At 51.3% G+C, this 23369-nt stretch overlaps 8 protein-coding genes across 9 annotated transcripts; 2 read left to right on the top strand and 6 right to left on the bottom strand.

The window, feature by feature from the left end:
* Positions 1 to 1189: 1189 nt before the first annotated feature.
* On the bottom strand, positions 1190 to 2726 carry L3040_002871 (uncharacterized protein; the record flags this gene model as incomplete). Its single annotated transcript, XM_066155710.1, has 3 exons — positions 1190 to 2416; positions 2474 to 2630; positions 2719 to 2726. The coding sequence occupies 3 exons, from the start codon at positions 2724 to 2726 to the stop codon at positions 1190 to 1192; spliced, it is 1392 nt and encodes a 463-aa protein (XP_066012681.1).
* A 731-nt stretch (positions 2727 to 3457) lies between these two features.
* L3040_002870 (uncharacterized protein) lies at positions 3458 to 4388 on the bottom strand (the record flags this gene model as incomplete). The annotated part of the gene is made up of 5 exons (XM_066155709.1): positions 3458 to 3539; positions 3702 to 3779; positions 3915 to 4067; positions 4190 to 4301; positions 4373 to 4388. 5 exons carry the CDS (start codon positions 4386 to 4388, stop codon positions 3458 to 3460), a joined length of 441 nt encoding a protein of 146 aa, XP_066012680.1.
* Positions 4389 to 5859: 1471 nt separating this feature from the next.
* On the bottom strand, positions 5860 to 6430 carry L3040_002869 (uncharacterized protein; the record flags this gene model as incomplete). The annotated part of the gene is made up of 2 exons (XM_007294741.2): positions 5860 to 6345; positions 6407 to 6430. 2 exons carry the CDS (start codon positions 6428 to 6430, stop codon positions 5860 to 5862), a joined length of 510 nt encoding a protein of 169 aa, XP_007294803.2.
* Positions 6431 to 6876: 446 nt separating this feature from the next.
* L3040_002868 (uncharacterized protein) lies at positions 6877 to 8768 on the bottom strand (the record flags this gene model as incomplete). The annotated part of the gene is made up of 6 exons (XM_066155707.1): positions 6877 to 7103; positions 7211 to 7222; positions 7365 to 8204; positions 8257 to 8392; positions 8444 to 8559; positions 8621 to 8768. 6 exons carry the CDS (start codon positions 8766 to 8768, stop codon positions 6877 to 6879), a joined length of 1479 nt encoding a protein of 492 aa, XP_066012679.1.
* Positions 8769 to 13229: 4461 nt separating this feature from the next.
* On the bottom strand, positions 13230 to 15100 carry L3040_002867 (uncharacterized protein; the record flags this gene model as incomplete). Its single annotated transcript, XM_007294743.1, has 3 exons — positions 13230 to 13415; positions 13491 to 14606; positions 14678 to 15100. 3 exons carry the CDS (start codon positions 15098 to 15100, stop codon positions 13230 to 13232), a joined length of 1725 nt encoding a protein of 574 aa, XP_007294805.1.
* Positions 15101 to 15579: 479 nt separating this feature from the next.
* Positions 15580 to 17387, bottom strand: L3040_002866 (uncharacterized protein; the record flags this gene model as incomplete). Its single annotated transcript, XM_007294744.1, has 3 exons — positions 15580 to 15672; positions 15719 to 16896; positions 16958 to 17387. The coding sequence occupies 3 exons, from the start codon at positions 17385 to 17387 to the stop codon at positions 15580 to 15582; spliced, it is 1701 nt and encodes a 566-aa protein (XP_007294806.1).
* Positions 17388 to 17880: 493 nt separating this feature from the next.
* On the top strand, positions 17881 to 18707 carry L3040_002865 (uncharacterized protein; the record flags this gene model as incomplete). Its single annotated transcript, XM_007294745.1, has 2 exons — positions 17881 to 18086; positions 18137 to 18707. The coding sequence occupies 2 exons, from the start codon at positions 17881 to 17883 to the stop codon at positions 18705 to 18707; spliced, it is 777 nt and encodes a 258-aa protein (XP_007294807.1).
* Positions 18708 to 19071: 364 nt separating this feature from the next.
* On the top strand, positions 19072 to 22385 carry L3040_002864 (uncharacterized protein; the record flags this gene model as incomplete). 2 transcript variants are annotated; one of them, XM_066155706.1, is made up of 10 exons in its annotated part: positions 19072 to 19167; positions 19241 to 19536; positions 19601 to 20018; positions 20069 to 20222; positions 20278 to 20720; positions 20770 to 21013; positions 21136 to 21171; positions 21238 to 21288; positions 21338 to 21697; positions 21745 to 22385. In XM_066155706.1, the coding sequence occupies 10 exons, from the start codon at positions 19072 to 19074 to the stop codon at positions 22383 to 22385; spliced, it is 2739 nt and encodes a 912-aa protein (XP_066012678.1). The 2 variants fall into 2 exon arrangements, with proteins under 2 accessions (XP_066012678.1, XP_007294808.1); XM_007294746.1 differs by lacking the exon at positions 21136 to 21171.
* Positions 22386 to 23369: the final 984 nt, after the last annotated feature.

Raw genomic sequence — 23369 nt, 5'->3', positions numbered from 1 at the left:
CAAATTTTCAATTGTGAAGTGGCGATGGTTGCGGGGGTAGAGTGATCAGAAGGAGCAGGAAAGAGCGCGGCAGTGTTGCGATGTTCGGAGATATGGAGGAGGGACGATGCGAGTTGTCAGTGGGCCGTTGTTTTGCTGCTGGGAAGACCACGGGCTGTGCCTGTGCCGACTTTGAATTTCAGCTGCGTCCATGGTGGTGTGGTGTTGGCAGCAGGATGCGTAATATAGGGGCGGGCGCAAGCTAAGCGAGCTTGTGTTGATAACGGCAAAGTATAATTAATCGTCGGCTCGCTTAAGGCCTCCTTACATCGTTTAAGACTGAAAGGATGTAAAGAGGCCCATCTAAGCAAGCCGACGATTAGCTCGTATCGGTAATCTGAAAGTTGAGTGTGCATGTGTATGTTGATTAAAAGGAGGAGCGGACCTACAAACACACACCAGGAGCGCTGTAGTGCTCGACTACGCTGCTGCTCACATTATGTCTAGTAGAAATAGGCTTGTGTAGGTATATTGAAGGAGTGTGAGAATGGCAATGTAATAAGCCAAGTCTGACTCCGTGTTCTGTTTTTCGCTTGATTTGAGGGTAGGTACTGACTGGCATTACCAAGTGCGTGCAAGGTGCCGGCCGTCTGGAATAAACAAATCTCGGTCGATGCTATTGACAATTCTATCTATGGCTTCATGACTTGATGCACCGGCCCTCGGCCGACCGACCGACAGATCTGAGTGGTAGTGAAATTTCAAAACCCTTCAAGTGCAGATGGACATCGACATCTCTCTCTCCCTAGTCTGGTCCGGTCCACACCCAGATGTCTCTTGCCCTGATCTGAACCATTGCGGTTGCTGGTAAGAACACCTCAATCCTCTGTGGAGTTCTTGGGGGTCGTGGACTTGAAGACACGTTAATGCCTCTGTCCAGTCGGTCCGCGGGGGAATCTGACCGTAAAGTTGATACCCTGGAACCGATAGACACCCTTCTGGCTTGTATTATCGTCTAAATCACTTCAGAAGCAAACGAGCAATGGCCATGATTAAGAATGCAGCTGGCATACTATCACGGCAGGTAGGTTATTCAGTAGGTAGAGTTTTATTGATAAAGAAAAAAGTAATATGAACATCCCGAAAACACATTAATCAATCTCAATCCCCTTGAGAAACATTATCTCTATTGCCGCTCAACCAGTCGTCACTATAATCCCCCTATGCCCCTCATCTGTGGCGGCTTCTCGCAGACGTTGAGATCCGCCAGCAGATCGCTTGCCCGAATATCGATCCCGCCCGTCGTCTCGTCCTCGACGCCAAAGCCCAGGAACAACGTGTCGTCGGCGTACCCGTGGTACTTGGACCCGTGGGCCTTCCAGCTGATGGAGGTGACGAAGACCATCTCCGTCTGGTTCCACGGCCCAAAGGCGGCCTCGTCCCAGCCTTGAGCGGGAAGTTTCCCTTGTCCTGCCTCGCCGCGTCCGCTGATCCACAGAGGCTTCGCTCCGATGGCGTGGAGCGCGAATGGGGCATGGCGCTGCATCATCATGACGTACGGCTCGTAGACACCGTGGAACATGTGGAAGCTCTTGAAGTGGAAGATGGTGATGATGAACGTGTTGGCGTCGTTCGCGACGCAGTTGGCGTCCTGGCGGTTGCAGGTGGTGATGGAGAGGGAATTCGTCGCTTGGTGAAGGTCCTCCATCACCTTGCCTGTCGGAGGCATGTACTTGTCCATGCATAGCTTGTCCGTCTTTGCGTACTTGGCCAGATCCCGACCAACCGAGCCGTCCGAGTTCAGCTTCGCAAATGCCCGTCTCGGCTGAATGTCCCAGTGGACGTAGAGCTTGTCGTCCTTGTCCCAGAACACGAACCAGTTCTTCTCGACTCGGCCCCACGGCTTGTGTCTGCGGAGCTCGGTGCCCATCCGGAACTCCTGTCGCACAAACTCGTTCCCCCAGTCCGTCAGCATGCGCAGGTCCTGCATCCACTGCCCGAAGCAGGTGTAGAGGGAGTTGGACCCGTAGATCACGTATGCGCCGTCGGGTCCGTAAAATGCTCGGGCATCGTGGGGTCCGACACTGAAGTTGAAGTACACCAGCTCCCCCTTGCAGTTTCCGGCCGGAGTCGCGGCGATCGGCAGAATGACCGGTGACTCGATGCATGCAAGTGCATCGTTGGTGAATTTTGCGTTACATACAAGCTGAGCGAACCAGACTGTGTTGTTGACTGTGCTCCGTTGCTGCTGCGCGATGATGATATACGTATCGGCGAATTGCGGGTGCGGAAGGATGCTTGGATTTATACCTTCCTTATCACCAAAGATTATGGGAAAGTACTGCTTGTTTGCCGTGGACAGCGAGGACAGTACCTTGTGCGGGCGGAGTTCTGGGCTGATGGGAGATGTCTGGCCAGGTAATGGGATCTGGTCGCTCTGTTGTTGATGTTGTTGTTGTTGTTGTTGTTGTTGTTGTTGTTGTTGTTGTGATACCTGACCTGACGAAGGCGGCTTCCCCGAGGATACAGACGGCAAGACGGTTACGCTCTCCCTAATGACTCTCCAGTTCGTAGGTTCATGGTGAAGCCACCACACAAGGAAAAAGATGAAAAGAAATGGTGCACCACCTATGAGAGGCGCAATGCTATGGCTACCTCTTGCTAGCATTGTCAGAAAAACGGGTTTTTTTTGGGAAGGGAGAGAGAGAGGGAGAGAACAGAAACCATGGATGTATTAACCTGATCATCGAATCGCGATGCTCGCAAAGAATGGACGCGGATTGAAGCTAAGGAGGAGGTCCAAACTGTGTCGAAACAAATTTGATGTTGAAACAAGCGATCATGGCGATGAGGGTACCCGAGAGTCACCATCTTTACGAACAACAGTACTTGTGTTACTGTATCTGACCAGCCTATTCTTTCCAAAGCTAGTTATTGGATCTCTGGAGAACCTCGGTATGCAGGTATGTCCATCGACAATTGACCTTACACGGGTAATACCTGAACGATCAATACCAAGCGCATAGCAGTTCACACGGGCTGTTTCCGCCCGGGAGACTCACCTGTGCACAAACAATGCGCCTTGTGCGCGCTCGTGCGTCTATAGCGAATGTATCAGACGAACGCGAACGGACCAATATAGAAAGAGGTCCGCACACTAGCGCCGACACAACTTGACAATTACTTCTGGGATTCTGATTCAATTAGCTAATTTAGTACTGACCTTTAACATCTCCGGTAAAATCTCCGGTATTTCAAAATCTTTTCGAGTTGAAATGTCAGTGAGACTTTCGAATAGGCTTCAACGTAACCTTTAAGGCGTCGATTTTGACAGGCGAGCTGGTCGATCCCGACAACACTTTGTAATCTCAAAGCCAGACCTCTCTCTATCGAGCAATCATCAACCGCTCACCCTTAGCAGATCAGGGTCCGGTAATTGCCCATCATCCACCAAAATACGCAATTCTCTCTTATCATGCTACTTATCGTAACATTCAAAGTACTCTTCGGGGTAAAAGGTCGTGATAACCTGCACAATCTCCTCTTCTTCCGCGCCGTCGCTTTCGTGTCAGCTACAGAGTCTTTTGATGGTTTCAGTGTTGCGATCCATGCCTGGTATCCCTCCCGCCCTGCTGGAAAGTAACCCGCAAATTCCCAATCAACCAAGGCTACAACCTCGAGGGTGCCTTTATCGATCATGATAATATGAGGTGCGAAGTCACCGTTTTGGAAAGCATATCTCGTCGTCCTGTAGCGGAGTCCCTGGCCAGGTTTTCTTGCCCTTCCACGGGGCCTCGACGCTAGGACTCAGCCAACGAGGGTACATGACAATGTCTTTGATACCGCGTTCTCGAGCTGTCATCTTTTGGAGCTGCGGAAGGTAAGTTGCATCGTCGGTATTCAGTCAATCTCCTCTCCTCGAACACCCTCCATACCCACTGAGAAGGACGGCTTTTACGCGCTCGGTGAACAAGAATTCGCGTCCGTCCTCGTGAACCCCATAGTCGACGAGCCGCGGCACGGGAATCGTCGTCTCGCGAGAGATAAGTTCCAAGGAGCATGCTTCGTTGGTGATGCGTTCATGGTTGCTGCGAAAGATTAGCTAGGGTCAGATGAGAGCAACACCTGGATGAGGGCGCTCGGCCAAGATAGATGTACATGTCCCCAAATCCGAGGCAGAGGGCTAGACAGACTGGACTGGACTACGTACAATGGCCTGAACCATTCGAAGATGGTCCCGTCACCCTCTGCAGGTGTAGAGGCAGTCATGAGGTCTTCGTAAACTCCGTGGCGGGAAATTCGCAGGTTACATCGTACGTCTCCTGCAGGCGCACCCGTGAAGTTTGGAATCAGAATACGACTGAGACCGCGTGCGAGGGCAAGCAGGGTTTACCATTTTGTGCGGCCATATTCGTTGGTAGCTGTCGGAAGGGAGGTCGTAGAGGGCTGGGGTTGACACATCGTTCCCATCAAAGCTATCAAATCGCAACAGCGACGACGTATCGCTGGATTATTTAAAATTTAGAGATCTCTGTACTCTCTGGATATCCTGTCACGACCCAGAGAATACCTACCACCTGTCATCAGCCAGGCCCTCCTTGCGCACTGAAACTTGAAATGGATGTACTACCCGAAGAAATCGAACGAACTGCTCTGCTTCGCTTTAAAAAAAAAAAAAAAAAGACCGCATCATCTTCAGAAGCAGAAACCCTTCAACCGCATACTTACTTACTCACTCACGAGGCAATCGCTTCGCTACCCAACAACAAGAACATCCCTTCTTCTATCTATTTATGTTATCCTTCGTCACCTTAGCGAGCCCCCCGTCTTCTCGCCTCGACTCGGTACCTTAGGTATACCTAGCCCTCGCTACGGCCGAGTACCGGTAACCTGTGATACCGGTACCGGTAGTCCTTCATAAATACCGGTAGACACTCTAGTAGACACTCTAGTAGACACTCTAGTAGACACCGTAGCACTACCGGTAATCGATCCCACTTCCCACTTCCCACTACCGTACACAGGTCCGACGCTCCCCTCCTGTCCCTATACCAGTGATATATACCTATACACACACACTCTCCCCCCTCCCCCCTCCCTCTTCCTCCCACCGCCCCCAGCCTAAGCCACCTCGCACACACAGAAAACCGGCCTTCTTTCCAATTCTTCCCTTCTTCGCTCTTCGCAACGGGAATAAATCCGCTCTTCCTCGATACCCCCTCGCTCTGCTTCCTCTGCTCGCTCTGCTTGCTCGTCAAGAACAAAAACAAAACCAAGAATAAAAACAAGGAAATTTTTTTTTTTAAAAAAAAAAAAATAGAATAAAATAAAAATAAAGGAAAAACGAAAAATTGGGGAAAAAAAAAAAAAAAAAAATATTAATCATGTTGCACCCCAGGACCAGATCTACTTTCCACACCGTGCCCCTTATTCATACCTACCGGTACGTAGTACATTGATTACGTCTTTTCGGGGGGGGAAAGGCGGGGGGAAAGAAAAATGGGGGGGGACCCGTAATTGAATCTCGTCTCGCTTGCTCGCTTGAAGAATCTCGATTTTGTACTCGCAAAGAAAGGGGGGGGATATCTAATTCCTGTTCCTAGATCTAGACCGATATATATTCTGTTATTTTTTTTTTCTCGTATCTGTCATGGACTCTTTCATTCATGCCTCTCTCTCTCTCACACACACACCCTGGTCCCTGGGAGTACAAGACACAGCCCAGCCAGCCATTCCTTGTCACGTTCATCCATCATTTCAGGATCCGAAAGCGACCCCAGAAGCCCACAAACCGCGGGCCGCAGTCTCGTCATCGTCTCGTCTCAAGCCATCCTTTCGGAAATCCAGCCAATCAATAAATAAATGATTCAACAAACAGCCCTAGCGAAAACAGAAGAAGAACCACCAGTTCGCCATCCTCCTGTCGTCGACCGCCGCTGGCTCTGGGACTTCGCTCTCGCTCTCGTTATCTGAAGCGTAGATCATCATCATCCGCTCCCGGATTCGGATGGAGTGTTCTTTGATGGAGAGCTCTTGCCCTGGAGGGAGCTCCGGAGGGGGCCCTGGAGGGGGAGAAGGCGGCGACGGCCATAGCGACAAGGCGGCCTCCTCTTCCCCCTCCGTCGGTTCCGCATCAGCACCGAGGCGACCCCGATCCGGCGAAGGGACCGTAGGAAACAAGGTAAATCGTGGGCAGGTATTGCTCCGTTGTTTGCGGCGGGAAACGCCGGGCAGTTGTGACGGAAGTAGAGCGGACGGTTGTCCAGACGTGAATTTGGGAACGGGAATGGTCGGCGAGTCTGGTGGTGTGGGTGGAGGTAGAGACGCCCAGGTGGCCTCGGGGGATGGCGAGCATGGAGTGCTGGGCTAGGTTGAAGGTCAGACTCGAGAAGAGAGGGAGGGAGGGTTTCGAGGGGGGGAAACTCACGGGAGTTGGTCGCATCTCCACCATGGTGAGCACTGAGCCAGCGGATTTTAAATGCACGATAATACTCATCTCTATTCGAGCTTCCCCCCAAAAATCGATAGGTAGGTATCATCGGAGAACATAGCAAAAACACGTGTAGAACGGAGTCAGGGGTATATGAGGGCGACGGCGAAAATTGAATTCCATCCTCTCCGCCACATTGTCCCCCTTCCAATATATGGAGATATGCCCGGCCCAGAGACACTGCTTGAAGGTCGGGATGCGGATCATGCAAAACGCATTCAGGAATGATGGTAGTTGGTATTTGTCGTCATAACATAATCTCAGGAGATGGGGAGATTGATTTGCAAGGAGTTGCAGGGATGCGTCGCATAGAGTCAGGGGCTGCCGAATGAAAAGTAAATAAAATAAAAAATCTCGCTCGGGTGTAACGTTAGATGATCACTGATCATTATTGAAACATAATATTTTCATCTGAAATCCATCGACGTTTGTCGTGGAAGAGCAGCTGGTTTGGGAAAAGAGGGCCCTAGATGTCGCTCCGCGAGGGGGGTTATCGACGATATTGACGCCCAGCGCTGCGGCACGGCGTCTTCGGAAGCCCAGGATTCGAATGGAGCCTTCACTTCTGGACTTCTCCTCTTCTTCCACCAGTTTTTGGAGAGAGTCCATATGTGCTCGTTGTACCAGTATACCACTTTTTGAGTAGTCAGTAAAATGGTCAGTAAAGTAGCGAGCCTTGTCTCCGCTCAAGTTATGTTGATCAGTGGGACGAGGAAGAAAGCAAAAACAGAAAGTGCTCACAAGAATTAGCCACTAGATCACAAGGAAGTCAGCCTAAGCTACTCGAATGTGCGTCGGGAAAGATATAGCCATTTCTGAGCATCGAAAACCTCGAGACTATCCGGCAAGGGGGGTGGGGGGGGGGGGGGGGGAACCTGGTCTCCCAGAAACTTACACCCAACATACTGCGTGGAGCCTTGAAGAATCACCAACTCGCGACTTCTCTCTCCAAGCATCTCCGCCAAGCGATTTGCCAATCCCGGGAGCCAGAGCAGCACGTACGCAATCGGGTACGCGTTAAACAGCAATAGTTTATATATCTGCTTCTCGCGTGTCCACAGTGCAGCTTTGGCCGCATGCGTACTCTGGATGGTAATCATGTTGACCGGTGGTGGGCGGCGAACGATGGCGAGCGGATCGCGGGACTTGAGGCAGGGAACCATTTCGTGGGGGTTCAAGTGAGTGACATTGGTGAATATAGTGTGGTCAGCGTTTTGCTGATGAAAGTTGTTTTGGATGGCCTGAAATGGGCTGAGAGGCAGCTCAGTTATGCCTGCTGTCGGGCCTTTCTGTTCTTCGAATGCACGGACGCGTATTGGTGACACCAGCTCCTCCTTCGAGTCTATGACTTGGCCTAATGTTGTTTGTGATGATAGCCCCGGGGATTCCAAGAGATCTAGCTCGGTGACGGAGACCTGGGGACCATCGAATTCTTCGTAGACGACGAATTCACTGTGGATGTGTATCTTGTCCGACTCCGCTCCCGAGACCTGACGCTTGCTCCGGTCGCCCACACCACCTGACGCGCCCTTGTCAGGAGTCGAGATGGAGCGGAGGGCGGTGAAGTGGCGGTGGATGAAGGTAAATAGATAGACGTAGAGCGCAATGACTGTGAGGATGATGCTAATCCGCCAGCCGTGGCCAAGGGAGTAGCGGAGGTCGTTCCGACTGGCACTCAGCCAGCACCAGTTGCCCTTGACCGGCTTGTACCCCTCCAGAAAATAGCCCGTCGAACCTCAAGGCATGTTAGACAATAGACGCTTCCGAGACTGCGTAGATGCACGTACTGGTCACCGATGGTACGAGCCAGATACCCACCGTCAAGAACAGCTTGCCGAACGGGCCTATCTTTGGCTCGTAATTCCATTTCTTCAGCGTGACGACTGTAGCTATGGTCATGAAAAGAATCGAGAAGTCCGTTGCCTCCTGTGCATCAGCCAGCGCGTCTTGACCTGGGCGGCGGGGACTACCGACCTGGACCGTCAGTTGGCCCACCCAACCATTGATGGTACATGCCCTGCCAGCAGGAATCTGTCTATGTACCATGACATATGAGCCTGAGATGCTATTGTTCAACGCGTTGATGAGATCTTGTGAGCCGAATCAGAACGGCAGTTTTGAATTGGGGGGGGGGGTTATCTTTCCACTCACCAGCACTCGCAAGATTCAGAATGAGCGTGTGTCGGAAATGTTTCTGTGACGGTGAGAGAACGAAGTAACAAATGATTACTGATGCGGCCGCAATGGCGGAGAGATAGCTCCCCACCAAGGTCGGGATAGCTGCCGCGAAGTCTACCATCTTGCGAGAAGGTGGCAGTAATTAAAAAGGAAGGCCCGAGGAGTACACAGTGCGGTGAGAGACACAACACAAGATCAGAAGCGGATTCACAAGGTAGTTAAGAAGCGAAGGAGACTAGTTGTAGAAGGAGAGTACCGTAGGAGCTACGTAGTACGTAGTACGTAGGTAGTAGTAGTACCTACCTACCTAGTAGTATGTCTTCCGGCCGTGCCATCCCCGGCCCAGGTGATCCATATCTTGACTTCTGGAGTCTGGAGTATACCGAGTAAGAGTCGCTTGCCCTGACTACCGCCTCTCTAGCGTCGAGTCTAATTCAACCATTCAGAAGAAGATGAAGGGCCATATGCACCCTTTACCCCTGCCCTGGGATCACGCCGGTGGAGGAGAATATCGGTAGGTATGGCGGATGGTCAAGTGCAAGTGCAAGTGCAAGTGCAAGAAGAAAAGTCTGGGGGTGCTTCGGAATGCAGGGGCGGGGAGTGAGTGAGTCGCGCATTGTTGTCCTACTCGGTACGGCGGAGTTCGCTACGGCACTTAGGTACCTCAGGTATGGACCCCCACGAGCTCTCCGGTAAACCTTCAACGGACCGATGACCGTTCCGAGAGACTCGTGCAGCCAGCATAAGTATTCATCTCCCTGCGTTGATCTTCTTCATCGGACTAACTGGCTGAAGGTGAATTTGGCTTTACTATTAAGACGATTGTTGATAATACACCTAGACTAGGGGCAGAGATGCTACTGTCGCTAGCTGCACGAGAAGTTTAAAATACCTGTGACTCCGTAAGTAGTAGTACGTGATCAAAGATAGTTTATACTTTACTTGAGAGACATGCAGAGTCCTCCGACCAGCAGCGAATTGAATCATGTACGACATCCGCTGCTGGCGCTTACGGCCGGTCAACCAAACGGACGGCACAGGATCTAGTAGTATGCTCCGTACGTTCGGCCTAGAACCAACGGGACTCCGCTCTCCGTATACGGAGTAGTAAGGAGTAAGTAGAAGGAAGGACTTCGTAAGTACTACGTACTACTAGAAGCACTCCGTCGAAGTCCTGGAATAGCATCTGCAAACTCACTCCATGCCAAGACTCAAAGTCTTCTTCGCTTCGCTCGTTTAACATTTTAGATTTTATCCACTTTGGTCCCGTACGGAGTCCCTCGTCGTAAGTGGTGGTAGTACTCCAAGTCCTACGTACTACGTAGGTACGGTAGGTACTATCATGAACTTCCTCCGAAGCCAATCCCGGAATACCTGCACTCTGGAGGGTCTCGTACTTCTGGAAGGATTCTGTGAAACACAATGGTCCATGCGCTGCATAAGTCATTCGATCTAGTTGCTCAGACCACCCACTGACAACTCGCTGCTGCTTGCAGGTCGAAGCGCGCGCATCCGAAAGCTTTTTCCAATCGATCTTTTCGGTGCACAGCTCAACGCATAGGTAAGGGGTAAATCGTCATCTTCTTGTTTTCTTCTTTTTGCCGGCAGAAGTGGATCCGCTCCGGGCCTTACGTACGTTGTACGTAGTACGCAGTACCGTACTACCACGTTGCATACTACTACTTACGGAGTACTCGTACGGATTACTCGTACGGAGGAGGGAGGGAGAGCGGTTGAGTGCAATGTGCAATCCATTCTCCTTGATTCAAGGCACAAGTTTCATTGGAAGCCGAAAGGATGAGGTTTTGCATCCAGGTCAGTACCGGTACGCTAAACACTGGCATCTGGGAGGTAACGAATTCTTCCAGACGGTACTCTGTCCTTGAGAAGAGGCTACCTACCGGTATTACTACGGTACGTAGTAGTACGTAGTAGTAGTAACTTGCGTTGGGCTGCGCCTGTAGCGACGCACTGTTCAGTCAGTACTCAAAGATCAAACTTTACTTCGCAATGGACTGCGCGACTCTGGCGAGGTGACCCGCGCAAGTTACAGGTGCTACTTCGTCCTGTACGACTGACTGTACGTACCTAGTACCTAATTACGGTTGGGCCTTGGCAGGTCTAACGGGCAATTCCGCGGCCACGCACTGTCCAATACTCCGTAAATACTCCCGAATTAAACACCACCGGGGTCCTTGGCAATGGGGTGCGCGCGACCTGGTCGAAATAACACGCCACCACCTCGCTGATCTCGGATCAGCTCCATACCGGTACTGTAAGGTATGTAGCATTCAATGCAAGAGCTGACTGCGCTGCACTCCCCTCATTGACGTGATGGATTCTGAGTCGCTCAGACAAAAGTGCATCGAAGATCACCTCAGTCAGTACTATACTGTACTGTACTGACTGATAAAGGCCAAGCCAGCTTCTCCATACAGCAGAGCAGAAAATAAAGTCGGAGGACCCAGTACCGTACATGCACACACATGCACATACATGTACGGAAGTAGTAGTACGAAGTATGTTGATCGACAACCGACCGCCAAGATCCCAAAGCCGGCTCACCACAAATACGAAGTGCTGTTTAAGGAGATACTACTGTACGTACAAGTTACCCTACGCTATCAGTCCACCCCGACGGAGCAGAGCAGAGACCCAGCCGGACCTCACGGGGCAGCCGCGCCGAAGCTCGTACAGATACGGCGTAAAGGTGAATGAATGAATGAATGAATGAATGATGTGGTTCAAGAAGCAGACCTTGTGCCGGCCGTACAGGGCCAAATTCCACTTTCCAATAGGTAGGTACCCCATCACACACACAACCCTATTTATTCTCCGCGGAAAGCTGCAATTCTTTTTCTTTTTTTTTTTTTTTCCATCTGATCCGCTTACTGTACGATGAACCCGTTACGAAACCTTCATCTCCCTCTCTCTCTCTGTCTCTCTCTCTCTGTCCTGCGGCACAGCGTCTAGAGTCTAGACTCTAGAGTCGAGAAAGCCAAAGAAAAAAAAACCAAACCATCCCCATCGCGGCCTCTCCTCTCCTCTCCTCCTCTCCCCTCCCTCCCCTCTCAAAGATTCTCCCTCGCCGGCGCTCCCGGACCACCGCCCTCTTATCGCGACCACCACCACCACCACGCCGACGAGGTACCGGTCCCGGTACCTCCTCATCGACGGGATACCAAACGGGCACACCGACGGCGAAAGACGAGAGAGATTCGCGATAAGAGGGCGAGGGCGAGGGGGGAGGGGAGGGAGTGTAAGAGATAAGATAAAAAGAAAAAGGGGGCTGAATCCGATCGACCGATTGATTAATTTACACGGGAAAGGGGGACCTCCGGAAGTTGTGGCTGGCGCCTTTGCGCCGAGAGCGCTTTTGCAAACAACACAACCTACCTACCGGTACCTACCTACCTTACCTAGCTCGACGGAGGGCAAGAGGGAAGAGAGCACGAACGATGTTTGTGCCGTGGACGGATCGAGGCCCCGCTCCCGTAGGCCGTAGGGCTAGGTATACATATGTATATATGTATTGCGACACTCCTCGAGAGGTGAACCCGACGCAGATTCGGTGAAGTGCTTTTGAGGGGCCGCCTTGTACCTATTCTGCTACGTACCTTACCTATGGAGCACGTCGCCGTACCATACTGTACCTACCTATGCTTGGACCTTGCGCTTGGGATACCCGCCCGACGTACTACTACCGTACTACCGTACTACTACTAAATCAAGATTACTTACTACTTATTAACCTTACGGAGTACTACTATTTACTTACCGCCCCGACACCCTCCCCCCCCCTTCCCCCCAGTGCTGGCCGGGTCGGCTTTACCGACTGCTCTGCATGACCAACGTACGGTACGGTACTACCATTAATTACCTTCGGCTCTTTTCTAAGCTGATGCGGCCCTGCCCTATCGAATAGGTACCGGTACCGTTGGCATTCACTTGGTCAGCCATGTCTTATCGCACCTTAATAGATTAAGTAGCCACCAGAGCGATAAGCACCCCCGCGGGGTTGGCACCGACGTCTCGATTACCGGCACGACAAGTGCAAACGGCACACCCAGAGATAGATAGATATTGCTCGAGCCAAGAGGGAACGGTAGCTGTCAACGGTGATGCACAAGTACGGTAGACCCGCCAGGCACCGTGCAGTCTCCAGTCTCCGGTATGACAACCCTATGACGACCTATTTACCGCACGAACAGAGAGCAAAGAAGGACGGAAACGAAAAAGAAGGCAATGCGAAAGGGAAGCCTTCGAAGGCCCAAGCGAAGGTAGAGGGCGGGCCGGGGGGTGGTTATTAAAAGTACTACGTAGGGGTAAATAAACATATGCACAGACACCGCCCTGCTTGCACGAGGCCCAAAGTGGTTGTTGCTGCTGCTTCGACAGCTTTTGGCTTTGGAGCCCTGGAGCCCGCTCCCCAGAGAGTCTCAGGTACCCGGCGCTAACCTCTATACTCCGTAGTCGACTGGGATCCCCAAGGCAGGAATCTCAGAGACTCAGACACCGTGCCAGTTGCTGCGCCCGGCCGCTCAAGGATCGGGTGGCCCGGTACGAGCCAGACCCGAACAGATCAAGCCCAGGCCCGCAGATCTTGAATCGCGGCATACGTATCTCTGCGGAGCCGCCATTGCCAGAGCGAGTACACGGCACCTCCGCCGATGCTTACCATCGATATCTCGAGCACTTTCCCGGCCCAGGTGGAGGATAACGGTCTCTCCTCGACGTATGTGAATTTCCGCATCCCAGGATGTTCGTACTGTGTTGCGTCAAGTCAGCCCCTTCCTTCCATACGAAAACTTGATCAAGGTGACAGGAGAGAAGAGAGGCTCACCTGACAATCAACAGGCACCGGCTCGCTCTCCCCCAACACGCTCCCTTCCTCGTTGACGCCCCTCACGCGTATGAAGCGCCACCTCGCACAATCAATCCGCACACTCGTCTCGAACCCAGCCTTGTCGAATTCCAATTCCCCGAGAGCCCACTTCGAGTCCAACAGCGTACTGTTTCCGCCCTGTACAATCCATTTCTTGACTTCCGTCGCACCGTTCCAACTCATGTGTACCCAGCCATCGACGAACTCGGCTTTGGGCTTAGTAAGAGGAAGGCCGACCCACGCGTGCTTGAGGACTTTGTACGTCTGTACTGCGCCTGTGTTGAAGGAGTCTTGGCTGCCGATGTGGACGTCACATAGCGCTTCCCCGTCGACTGCAAATTCCGTCCACGCTGCATTATATCCATAGCCGAGTAAGACGTTCCCGCTAGGCAGAGTTTGCATCGAGCCTTGCGAAGCACTGATGATGTTCCTGGGATTGACATATGACTGCTTCACCGCAGCAGTCATGGCTTTGAGATCCAGCGCAATGTGCACGCCTCGCGAGGCATCCACGTCAGGCTTCAAATCATAGCGAGCCCCATTGTCAAAGAGCGTGATACCGCTGTGATCCGAAGTCCACCTCGCATCATGCTGCCACCCAAACTTGGTAGCCTGGCCACCCGAAAGATCCGTAAACGAATTCGCTTTCCCACCAAGCTGCCACAGCGTCTCGTTTGTCTTCCCATCAACATAAATCACGCATTGGTAATATCTGGAGCTCAAAAGATAGTTCCCCAGCGCATCCTTGTCCACGCTGTTGATGTGGAAGAAGTCGTAGCCGCTGAACTGCGTTCGGCCTGTTGAGCCGGAGGGAAAGTCTGATGTGTTGATGTCAAAGTGATCGTAGGCGTGCCATTCGAATAATACAGTGTTGGACTCGATATCTATTTCTTGGAAGACCGAGTCCCAGATGTAGCCTTGCGGCTTGGGGCTTTCGTCGCCCCATTGGCCTTTCTCGTAGCGATACTGGGTAACCAAGGCAGTTCCGTCTTCCGTGATACGGAATTCGTGGAGATCGCCTAACCTCCCGTTACCGGCGGAGAATCTGTAGGCTTCTCGGTAATTGGAGTCGAGCTGGACATGCGTCAGTCTCTCATCACCTGGTTCTATATCGTGAGGGGAGCAGGGCCCGATGGATTCCTCACCATAAAATATATACCTTCACCATGTCCATGCACACTATCATCTCCTTGCCAAAAAGTCAGATAGTCCTGCCCTTTATACCTCTGCACCCCATGTCCAAACGTCTCCCCATACGTAGAATTCATCCAGACCAAACTGCCATTCGTGTCATGGATCATCGGACTCTGGCCCTTGATGTCCACATCGTCACCGCGAAGACATGTCATGATGTAGAGACCATCGTGGCATCTGGAATCCCACTGTTGGATGTTGAGGCGAGGGGATGTGAGTTTTGGCTCAGTGATGTAAGACCGATTCGGGTAGGGCCCGTAGGCGCCATGGTCGAAGGACTCTGAATTGACGTGCGGGAAGACTTCATCCAGAGCGTTTACCGATAAGATGGACAAGATGGAGAAGATGAGGGCAGCAAGAAGCGACAAATGCATGGGGTCTTTTGAGATGGAAGTCACGTGTGTACCGCGATTCAGGGGTAACGTCCCGACTTCCCGACGCCGCGTATCATATAATAAAACAAAGAACAGATTCAAACAACGCCCATGCCCATGGTAGCAAGAGGGAGAACGAGAAGTAGAATTCAACAATCGTGACGAGAATGGGCGCGGCAGGGGATGGTCGGCGATGAGGCTGATCGAGAAGGGGAGATCTACGGAGTAAGGACTGCAGTCCTTCCCTGCCCATGTTGCTCATCTGATTTCTGCCAAGAGATCACGTGGCTGATCCTGGATCGACCTGGAGGATCCCGACATCCGCACGAGTCCACAGACCCCGAACAACCAGCCATGGCTAAAAATTAGATACGGTTCTACCAAATTGAGAGAAGCGATGGCCGCTATCTCGTGGCATATAAACATAGCATTCATTCCGTTCATCAGCGCGCAGCCGCTTTCTTCATACATTAAATTCGTTACAGCAGCGCCAACGTATGGTCCTCTCGGATCTTTCCACTGATACCCAACCGTGCTTCTCCTCCAGCAACAGCTGGACCACGAGCAAAGATCTATTGCACCGTTAGCACACACTGGTAGTAGGACCAGACGTCTTACATCTCCAGCAGAAGTCGTATCTGTCGTCTTGTGCTCCTTGTTATCCTTGAAAAACACCTCGACACTCGTCACCGGAGCTCCAAAATGCGAATGAACCCCAGGATCGTTCTCAACCCTGTAGTCATAAAGGCCGGTCTGAGTGACGGCTCCAGCTACCTTGGCGGACGTGAGAGCGTAGATGATACGAGACCCAGTATAGATCCGTAGATCTGACAGCACTTGAGAGCTCAACGGAGTAGGCTTCACGCCAGCCTGCTCCGATACATAGATCAAGCGGAGCTTTCCTGGGGTCTTGCCAATGGCAGGACGCAGATGATCAAAAGCGCGTGAAAATATTGATGCAAGGGGCATGACGCCTTCTTGGACGAGAGAACGGGTTTGAAACCAATGAACGATCCCGTAGAACGAAGAATTCAGCTTTCCTGCTGTTTCCGCGTGAGTCCTGGCCAGGGTACTGGCGGACGCAACCATCATTGTTGGCGCGATGCCTTGTGTTGCCAGAGCCAGATCGGGGCTTTCTCCAGCTACCGAGTTGAGAGCAACAGTTGCATTGGAGTAAAGAGCAGCCAGAGTCAAGACCAGCGTATACATCGTGGAAAGAGAGTCGGCTGGAAGGAACAGGTCGGCATGGGTAATGCGTTGGTTGGCCGGCACCGAAGTCAGTTGGCCAGCGATTCCGGCGATGATATTTGCGTGGGTGAACTCGACAAGCTCTCCGGAGGGCCAGAATGCCAACACTTTCTTCGGTTCAGACTTCTGCTCAACAGCCGGGAGCTCTGTTCCTGCACTTGGTTCTTGCTCCGAGATGATCTCAGACCAAGTTGAAACATCGATTTTTCCTCCAGTGCCTGTTGGGACTTCATTCCAGTCCATGTGTCTATTCCCCTCGTCGACTACCCATATGATTTGTTGAAGAGCTGGATAACTCTTAGTTATCGCATCGAATGGGAATGATCCGACTGCCGCGACGATCGTATCCGCCTTCGATTTATGCAGAAAGGACACAATCGTTTCGATGGGTGTATTATATGGTACTAAAGTGACGTTCAGATCGTAGAAGGCACATGCAAACACTGCTGCGAGGAACTCGATGGAGTTTGGGAGGTAGATAGCAACATTCTTCCCTCCATCTTGCTTGATCTTTTGACCGATCAAGTTAATTTGACGCGTAATGTCAGCTGGAACTATCAGTTCTTGCTCATCTTACACAACATAAACAACACCAATGACAACACCTACCCAGATTGTGCTCAATAACCTTCTCTTTGCCGAGAATAGTCAGAATACGTCCTATTTCCCCAGTCTCTTTTCCTTCCCAATCCAGACCACCAGCAACAGCCCTTCTCCAGATATCTCGCAAGTCCCCGTCTCGGCCTCGAGACCATTTCGAGTCTCCTGGATCTTTGATATTCAGCCCGGAATTCAACGGAATTCCATGAGGGGCCGAGTGAGATCGATAGACGGAAGACTCCCCTTCTTGTCTAACTGGAGAAGCTTGAGATTGCCTGGCAAGTAGCATTGGATGCGCATCTGGATCGCGAGATGTCAAGACCTGGTAGACGAAGGCTGATACGACTATCGCGAAGATGGCCGTGGAGTAGATGTCCCAGTCTCCGAGGACGCTGGTAATGGTTTGGTCCAGCTTCGCCATGAGATTATCGAAACCCATAGTGCCAGAATGTTCGAATCAGTCAGTTCCGATTGTATATCTTCATTGATGTACGGAATCTCTTGTCAAGATCAAAGAAGGAGAATATGCAGTGCTTTGAAGAAGACTAGAAGGTCGAGGCTGACACGTTAAAGAGGGGCGTTGCGTTTGGATTGCAGCCGCCGCTAAAGCAGCAGGGATTCTCGGCCTGGGCGCTTTCAAGCTCCGCCGTTGAGAATCGTCAAAACAAATATTACGACCAAGCCGACGATCACCTTCTACGACCTGCGAGCGACGACGACAACAATGCTGTGATTGATAGAACGGCTTGACGATTGTGATACTTATACTAACCCACAGCTTCCAATAAGAGGAGGAATACCCGCGTGCAGCGTCGAGCTTCCAGGCAAGTCACCGAATCCTGTATTGACATACAAACTCAAATCAACAAAGCAGAACTAATTACACTCCAGGAACACAGCGCATAGGAAGAACCTAGTAAAATCAAACCACGATGTCAACGCCGGTTCCCCCGTCTACGCCAGTCGCACAGTCAGCTCCGTCAACTCCTCTCACCGGCACATGGAGGCACCCCAAGTACGATGAGATTGTGAGGAGACAGAAGGCCGCGGCTTTCACATCCGCCAATGCTGTAAAGATTGCATACAACTTCCTGGGATGGCTATTAGCGTTGAGCTTCGGGCGAATGGTATGGAGATTGTATGTTGTGCAGATCTCCAGCTCTGTACAGATGCTAATATGTTGTGCAGCATGCCGGGACTCTTTTACCCTGGCAAGGCTCTCTACCCATATGCAAATTGGGTATACTGGGCGCTCCAAATGGTTTTCGCCCTCAACATCATCATCGCATGCCGGCCACTCTTCGTAGCAGTCGACAAGTTCGAAGATATTCCGTTGACCCCCGCTCAACGAAAGCTCCTCGGAATCCCAGCAAGCTCCGTCCCTCTCACACCTGGCTCTCACTACAGCACTCCGCCAAAATACACACGCACACCAACACCTTTGAGTGGCTCTCCTGTTGCGAAAGGCAACTACTCGAACTCTCCGCTGTCAGGGAAGGGAAGTCCCAACGGTGGCAATCTGTTCTCTCCGAACGCCAGTACGATGCTGCAGAAGGTAATGGGGGGAGGAATGGGTGGGAGTAGAAGGGCCTCGTATGGCTCTCAAAGTCCTCTGGGTCCGTCTAGCTCGAGAATCAACTTGCCTGATACACCTAGCTCGCCAAGTCCGGCTACCAAGACTGGAGGAGGAATTGCTCTGAACAGCAAGTGGCTCTATGATAAGGGAAGAAGGAATTCTGGGAGCACTCGGCTGTACTAACGAGATGATTGAGCCGGATGAGGCGGTGTTTGTTGAAGGAGTCTTGTATTATTGAGCAGATACCCCTCCGCTGGGCTGATTAGGCAACCTGGTAATTCGAGAATGATTTCGCTAATGCATATTGGAAACAAAGCATTATCTTGTGGTAATTGTGACACATGTTTTGAGCTGGTTCGGAATTCAGGTATTTACGGCTTATATTTACTCGGCTGGAGCTTCAAATCTGGTCACGGTATTTCACGTGGTGATAAGTACCTTGCTCGTCAATCAGCGCCGACATCTAGAATCTCAGCCTCAGCTTTCGAAGGTACAACCATAGACACATCACAGGTAGGTACCTACCAGATGCCACCCAACCCGCAGAATGGGGGCCTCCGACTCGAAGCTCGTATTCAAAAAGGGTATCTTCCGCCTCTCTGAAGACAAAGTTATCCCCGCCGACGACCCCTACTGGGCCTCTGTATGTCCCCTCTACTACGTGTGCAAGCCTTCTCCTCCGGGATTCCCCATACTGACAAGCCTCCCCAATCCAGTTCTGGGAGCTCCCCGAATCCACCGAAGATATCTTCTCACTTTTCTCCCCTAATGATATCCGACGGACGCGCGACACGGCGCTAGAAAATCTAGAGACGCTGGTGCTGGCTATCACCAGCCGGCTACTCATACTGCGGCACCACCCTTCATTTCCAGACCCCGAGCTGGCGCCGGAAAGGGATGCGCTGAACTGTATAAGAATCTTGACGAGGATCTTGCCTTACGTCTATGAGGCGGAGCAGCTGCAGGAATGGGAGGACAAGTTTTTCTGGGGCGTGAGGAGGAAACGGACAAGGTGTGCTACATAGGCATTGCGTGTGTAAAGGGCGCAACAGAGGTCAGGGCTGACAGGAGACTAGGAAAGCGGCGCTTGCCCGGGATGTGCTCTTCGACGAGTCGCAAGAGGAGCTCGAAAAACTCGAGGCTGCAGGCGAGGAATTCGAGGAGGTGAAGCCGCTGGCAGAGGAATTGATAGATACCCTGATCGACCTCCTCTTCTTCGCAGACTTCACGCTGCCGCGGCCGCAGAACTCGAAGAGCAAAGTCACCTATGCGATATGGCAGAGTGGGGTGGGCTGCAATACGAGCATCGGAACCAGCAAGGAGTTTGAGAGTAATCGGACGGAGATATTGCGGTTGTTGTTGACTTTAACAAGTCAAAGCATGTATATATCTGCAAATCTGCTGCCGGTGCAGGGCGTCAAGGCGATCAGCTACATTGTCACCTGTCCGGATAAGCAAGTTGTATTGTCGGTGCTGTGTTCCTTGTTGAATACTGTGAGTAGGAGTTGAGTCTTGGTGCTGAGCGGTACTGACTTTCGCTGTAGACGCTGAAGTACAACCCGGCGGCATGGAAGATACCTTACAACGTACAAGTGTTCAAGGATCCGAAGCAAATACTGGTCACATATGCGCTGCAGTTCCTCCTAGTAATACTGCTGTATCCTATACCAGAGGGAGACCCAGCACATGCAAAGAAAAGTGAGGAATTGAAGAAGAATCTTTGTCGAGACAATGCTGACAGGATGGCAAAAAGACTACTTCCGACACTTTCTGGGACGGCTACATAGACCCCAAGATTTCCAATTCATCGTTGATGGAATGACCAGAATCCTCAACCAGCCTTTAAACGCCAGCTCTTCCTACATCCCAGGGAACCAACAGTCCACAAAGTGTACCTCTGAAATGATCATGCTCTTCTGGGAGATCACACAGTGCAACAAACGCTTTCGATCTTTCATTATCGACACTGGACGCTCACATGATTTCCTCATTCTGATCCTCTTCTATGCTATCGAGTACAAGCTAGATGCCTCGAAGCAAGGAGTGGTCAGAATGTGTATCTTTCTTCTCCAGACACTGAGTGTTGAGCCGAATTTTGGGAAGAACCTCAATAAGAGATTTGAGGCTCAAGAGACTCTCCCTCCCACTATCCGTTTGCAGAACTTCAACGGAACCTATGCAGACTTTCTAATACACGTAAGTCTCATACTGTAAGTTTTTCAATGACGATCCTAATACCACTCAGTCCATCTACAACATCATCACGAGCAGCCAAGGCAAATTGACTGCAATTTACCCGGCGTTACTAGCTGTTATCAATAATATCGCCGCTTACCTCGAAAACTTGAGCGCGTCAGCTTCCGGGAAGCTACTCCAGCTATATTCCTCGATGTCATCGCCGAGCTTCTTGCTCGCGAATGAAAGCAATCACGACTTGCTCCAGTCGCTACTAGAAAGCATGAATGCCATAATCGAGCATCAGTTTGTCAGTAAGTCCCTCCATCTCTTCAGCGTATGGATATTTCGGTCGCTCAAGGAGCGCTGCGAGATAGCTGGCCTTCAACACTCAATGCGTAGTGAAGCTTGGACTGAGTTTTTTCTCTGTTGGTAGAGATCAACATGACGCCACAGGGCTTTCAGTCTCGAAGTAAGGATCTGCTCATTCGGGAAAACTTTACGTGTGTCATCGCTCATGTACTAACATCGCGTTCAGAGAATCCCAACTTTATCTATGCTGTGTTGAGGAACAAGAAGAGATTCGAGGGTACATGACTTCCCACTAGAGATTGTTCACAGTTGCTGACTACCTACAGCTCTTCGTTCGTTCACACTTGAAAGTGGCCAAGAAGAAATCGAACGCCGGAATCGACGTCGAAAGGAGCGAGCAGATCCGAATGATCTGGCCGAGAGCAGGAGAGGATCAGTGGACAGTCTCCGAAGCCCGACTATTGGCCAGCCTCGAGCCCCATCTCTCAGGGATGTTCCCGAAGATGGGACATTCGCTATCGGCGACGATGAGGACGAATACACAGATGATGACATCCGTTCGACGCCAGCAGAATCTACCCCGACTGAGCAGCCATCACGCGCCTCGTCCATCTCATCGAGTATAGACGATGCAGTGCCCACTCAACTACGAGGCATGTCTGAAAAGGCCAGAGGCAAAATGCCAGGTAAGCCAGCCGTTATTCTACACCGAAATTCTCAATAACAGTCCCAGCCGGTATGCCAAACTTTTCGCGCCAAAACAGCATCACAAGCCTCGCCAGCTACTCCACAGCTACCTTCTCCATGCACGGCGCCTTCGAGCCAACAGCAACCTGGATTGACTCCTGGCTCACCGAACTCCCGCTCCACACAATCCTAACTCTAATTTCCCAGCTTTCACCCCTCCTGCCCCCAACTACCCGCTCCTCAACCGACACACCATCCACCACCATTCTGCATGCCCTGCAAACCGCCAAAATCACAAACATCGACCCCTCACCCATCCGCATCCAGTACTTCGAGTGGACGCCCCTCTCCCTCGGCTGGTACGAATCGCTCCTCTGGTCCTTCGTATTCACAAGTGAGATGCAGGTGGCCAAGGGTACAGTAGGTGTCTGGAACGGCACAGCCATCAAACTTTTTAGAGTCGAAGCCGTAGCGCCCAGCGGGCCTAGCTTGAGTAGCCCTAGGGGCGCGGTTGATGCGCTAGGTAGTAATATCGTGAGCCGGATGCAGAGTGTGAATCTGAGGGGTGTTCCTGGCGTCGGTGGTGCCGCTGCTCATGATACACATAGCGCGCAAGAGTCGAGGCCGATGCTGGCGAGGACGGGAACGGGAAATGGGGGCAGGCCGATGAGGAGCACGAATATCTGATAGAGTAGAAGGGGCGCATGTTTGAGCAGTGGCATAATCGTGAGGCAGAGCAGGCAATAACAGTCAAGTCAAGTCCACTATACTCTTCGAAGAAGCGGAGAGTAATTTAGTAGTGGAGTGGTATGGGTGAAGTTGTAGGAAGGTAGGAAAGTAGGAAGGAATGAAATACAAGTAGTAAGCGAGGCGTCTGGTCGGGTTTGGTCTCCGTTTGGATCGGTCGGTGCCTAGGCGTGGCATCATTATTGATTGGCATTGGAATTTTCACTGACTGACTGGTATATATATATATATATATATATAAATCTCTCTCTCTCTATACCATTCATAAATAATATATATCGCGTCTATCGTACGAGTTCCTAATTCTTCAACCTCTTCGTTCGTTTATCTGTTATTCTATTCTATGGACGTTCCTTTCCCTTTTTCTTTTTCTTTTTATCTCTTAGGCTTGCCTCCCTTTCGGTCCGCTTGGACAGCTTTAAGAAAGAAAGGGTTGGGGTTTTCATTTAGCAAGATCGGCACTAGGCTGTGGTTGGCTATGGTTGTACGACTTAGCCTTTCTGGTTGACTACTTCTCTTCTGGAGGTGGTGGATATATAGAAGGGTGTACGAAGTAAAGGATGGGGACTGACGATTATTTTCTTTCCCTTCTTCTTTTTCCCTTCTTCTTCTTCTTTGATTTGCTTTTCGTGGCTTTTAGAATTGGTTCTGTTGTTTTGAGTTTTGATAGGTGTGTTTGTATTTGTTTTTGGGTTTGGTATATGATATACCTATCTATCGGTTGCGGTATTTGAGGTTGTGTTAAGGGGTTTTTGGGAGGTAGAAGGTTGCGGCTTATCCTTGGTAGACTGACTACGAGAGAGAGAGATTTGGAACTTTTTACAGCTAAGGCTGAAAGCAGCGCGCAAAAGGCAAACTGTGACCGAGAGACATGGACACCGGCATCGCTTCCTTGCACACTGCTCATTACAGAGAGGAGTTGGT

Source organism: Drepanopeziza brunnea (genome assembly GCF_022702325.1).
Source record: "Drepanopeziza brunnea f. sp. 'multigermtubi' strain 214-2 chromosome Unknown ctg3, whole genome shotgun sequence".
Lineage (NCBI taxonomy): Eukaryota > Fungi > Ascomycota > Leotiomycetes > Helotiales > Drepanopezizaceae > Drepanopeziza > Drepanopeziza brunnea.
This window is presented reverse-complemented; position numbering and strand designations above follow the sequence as displayed.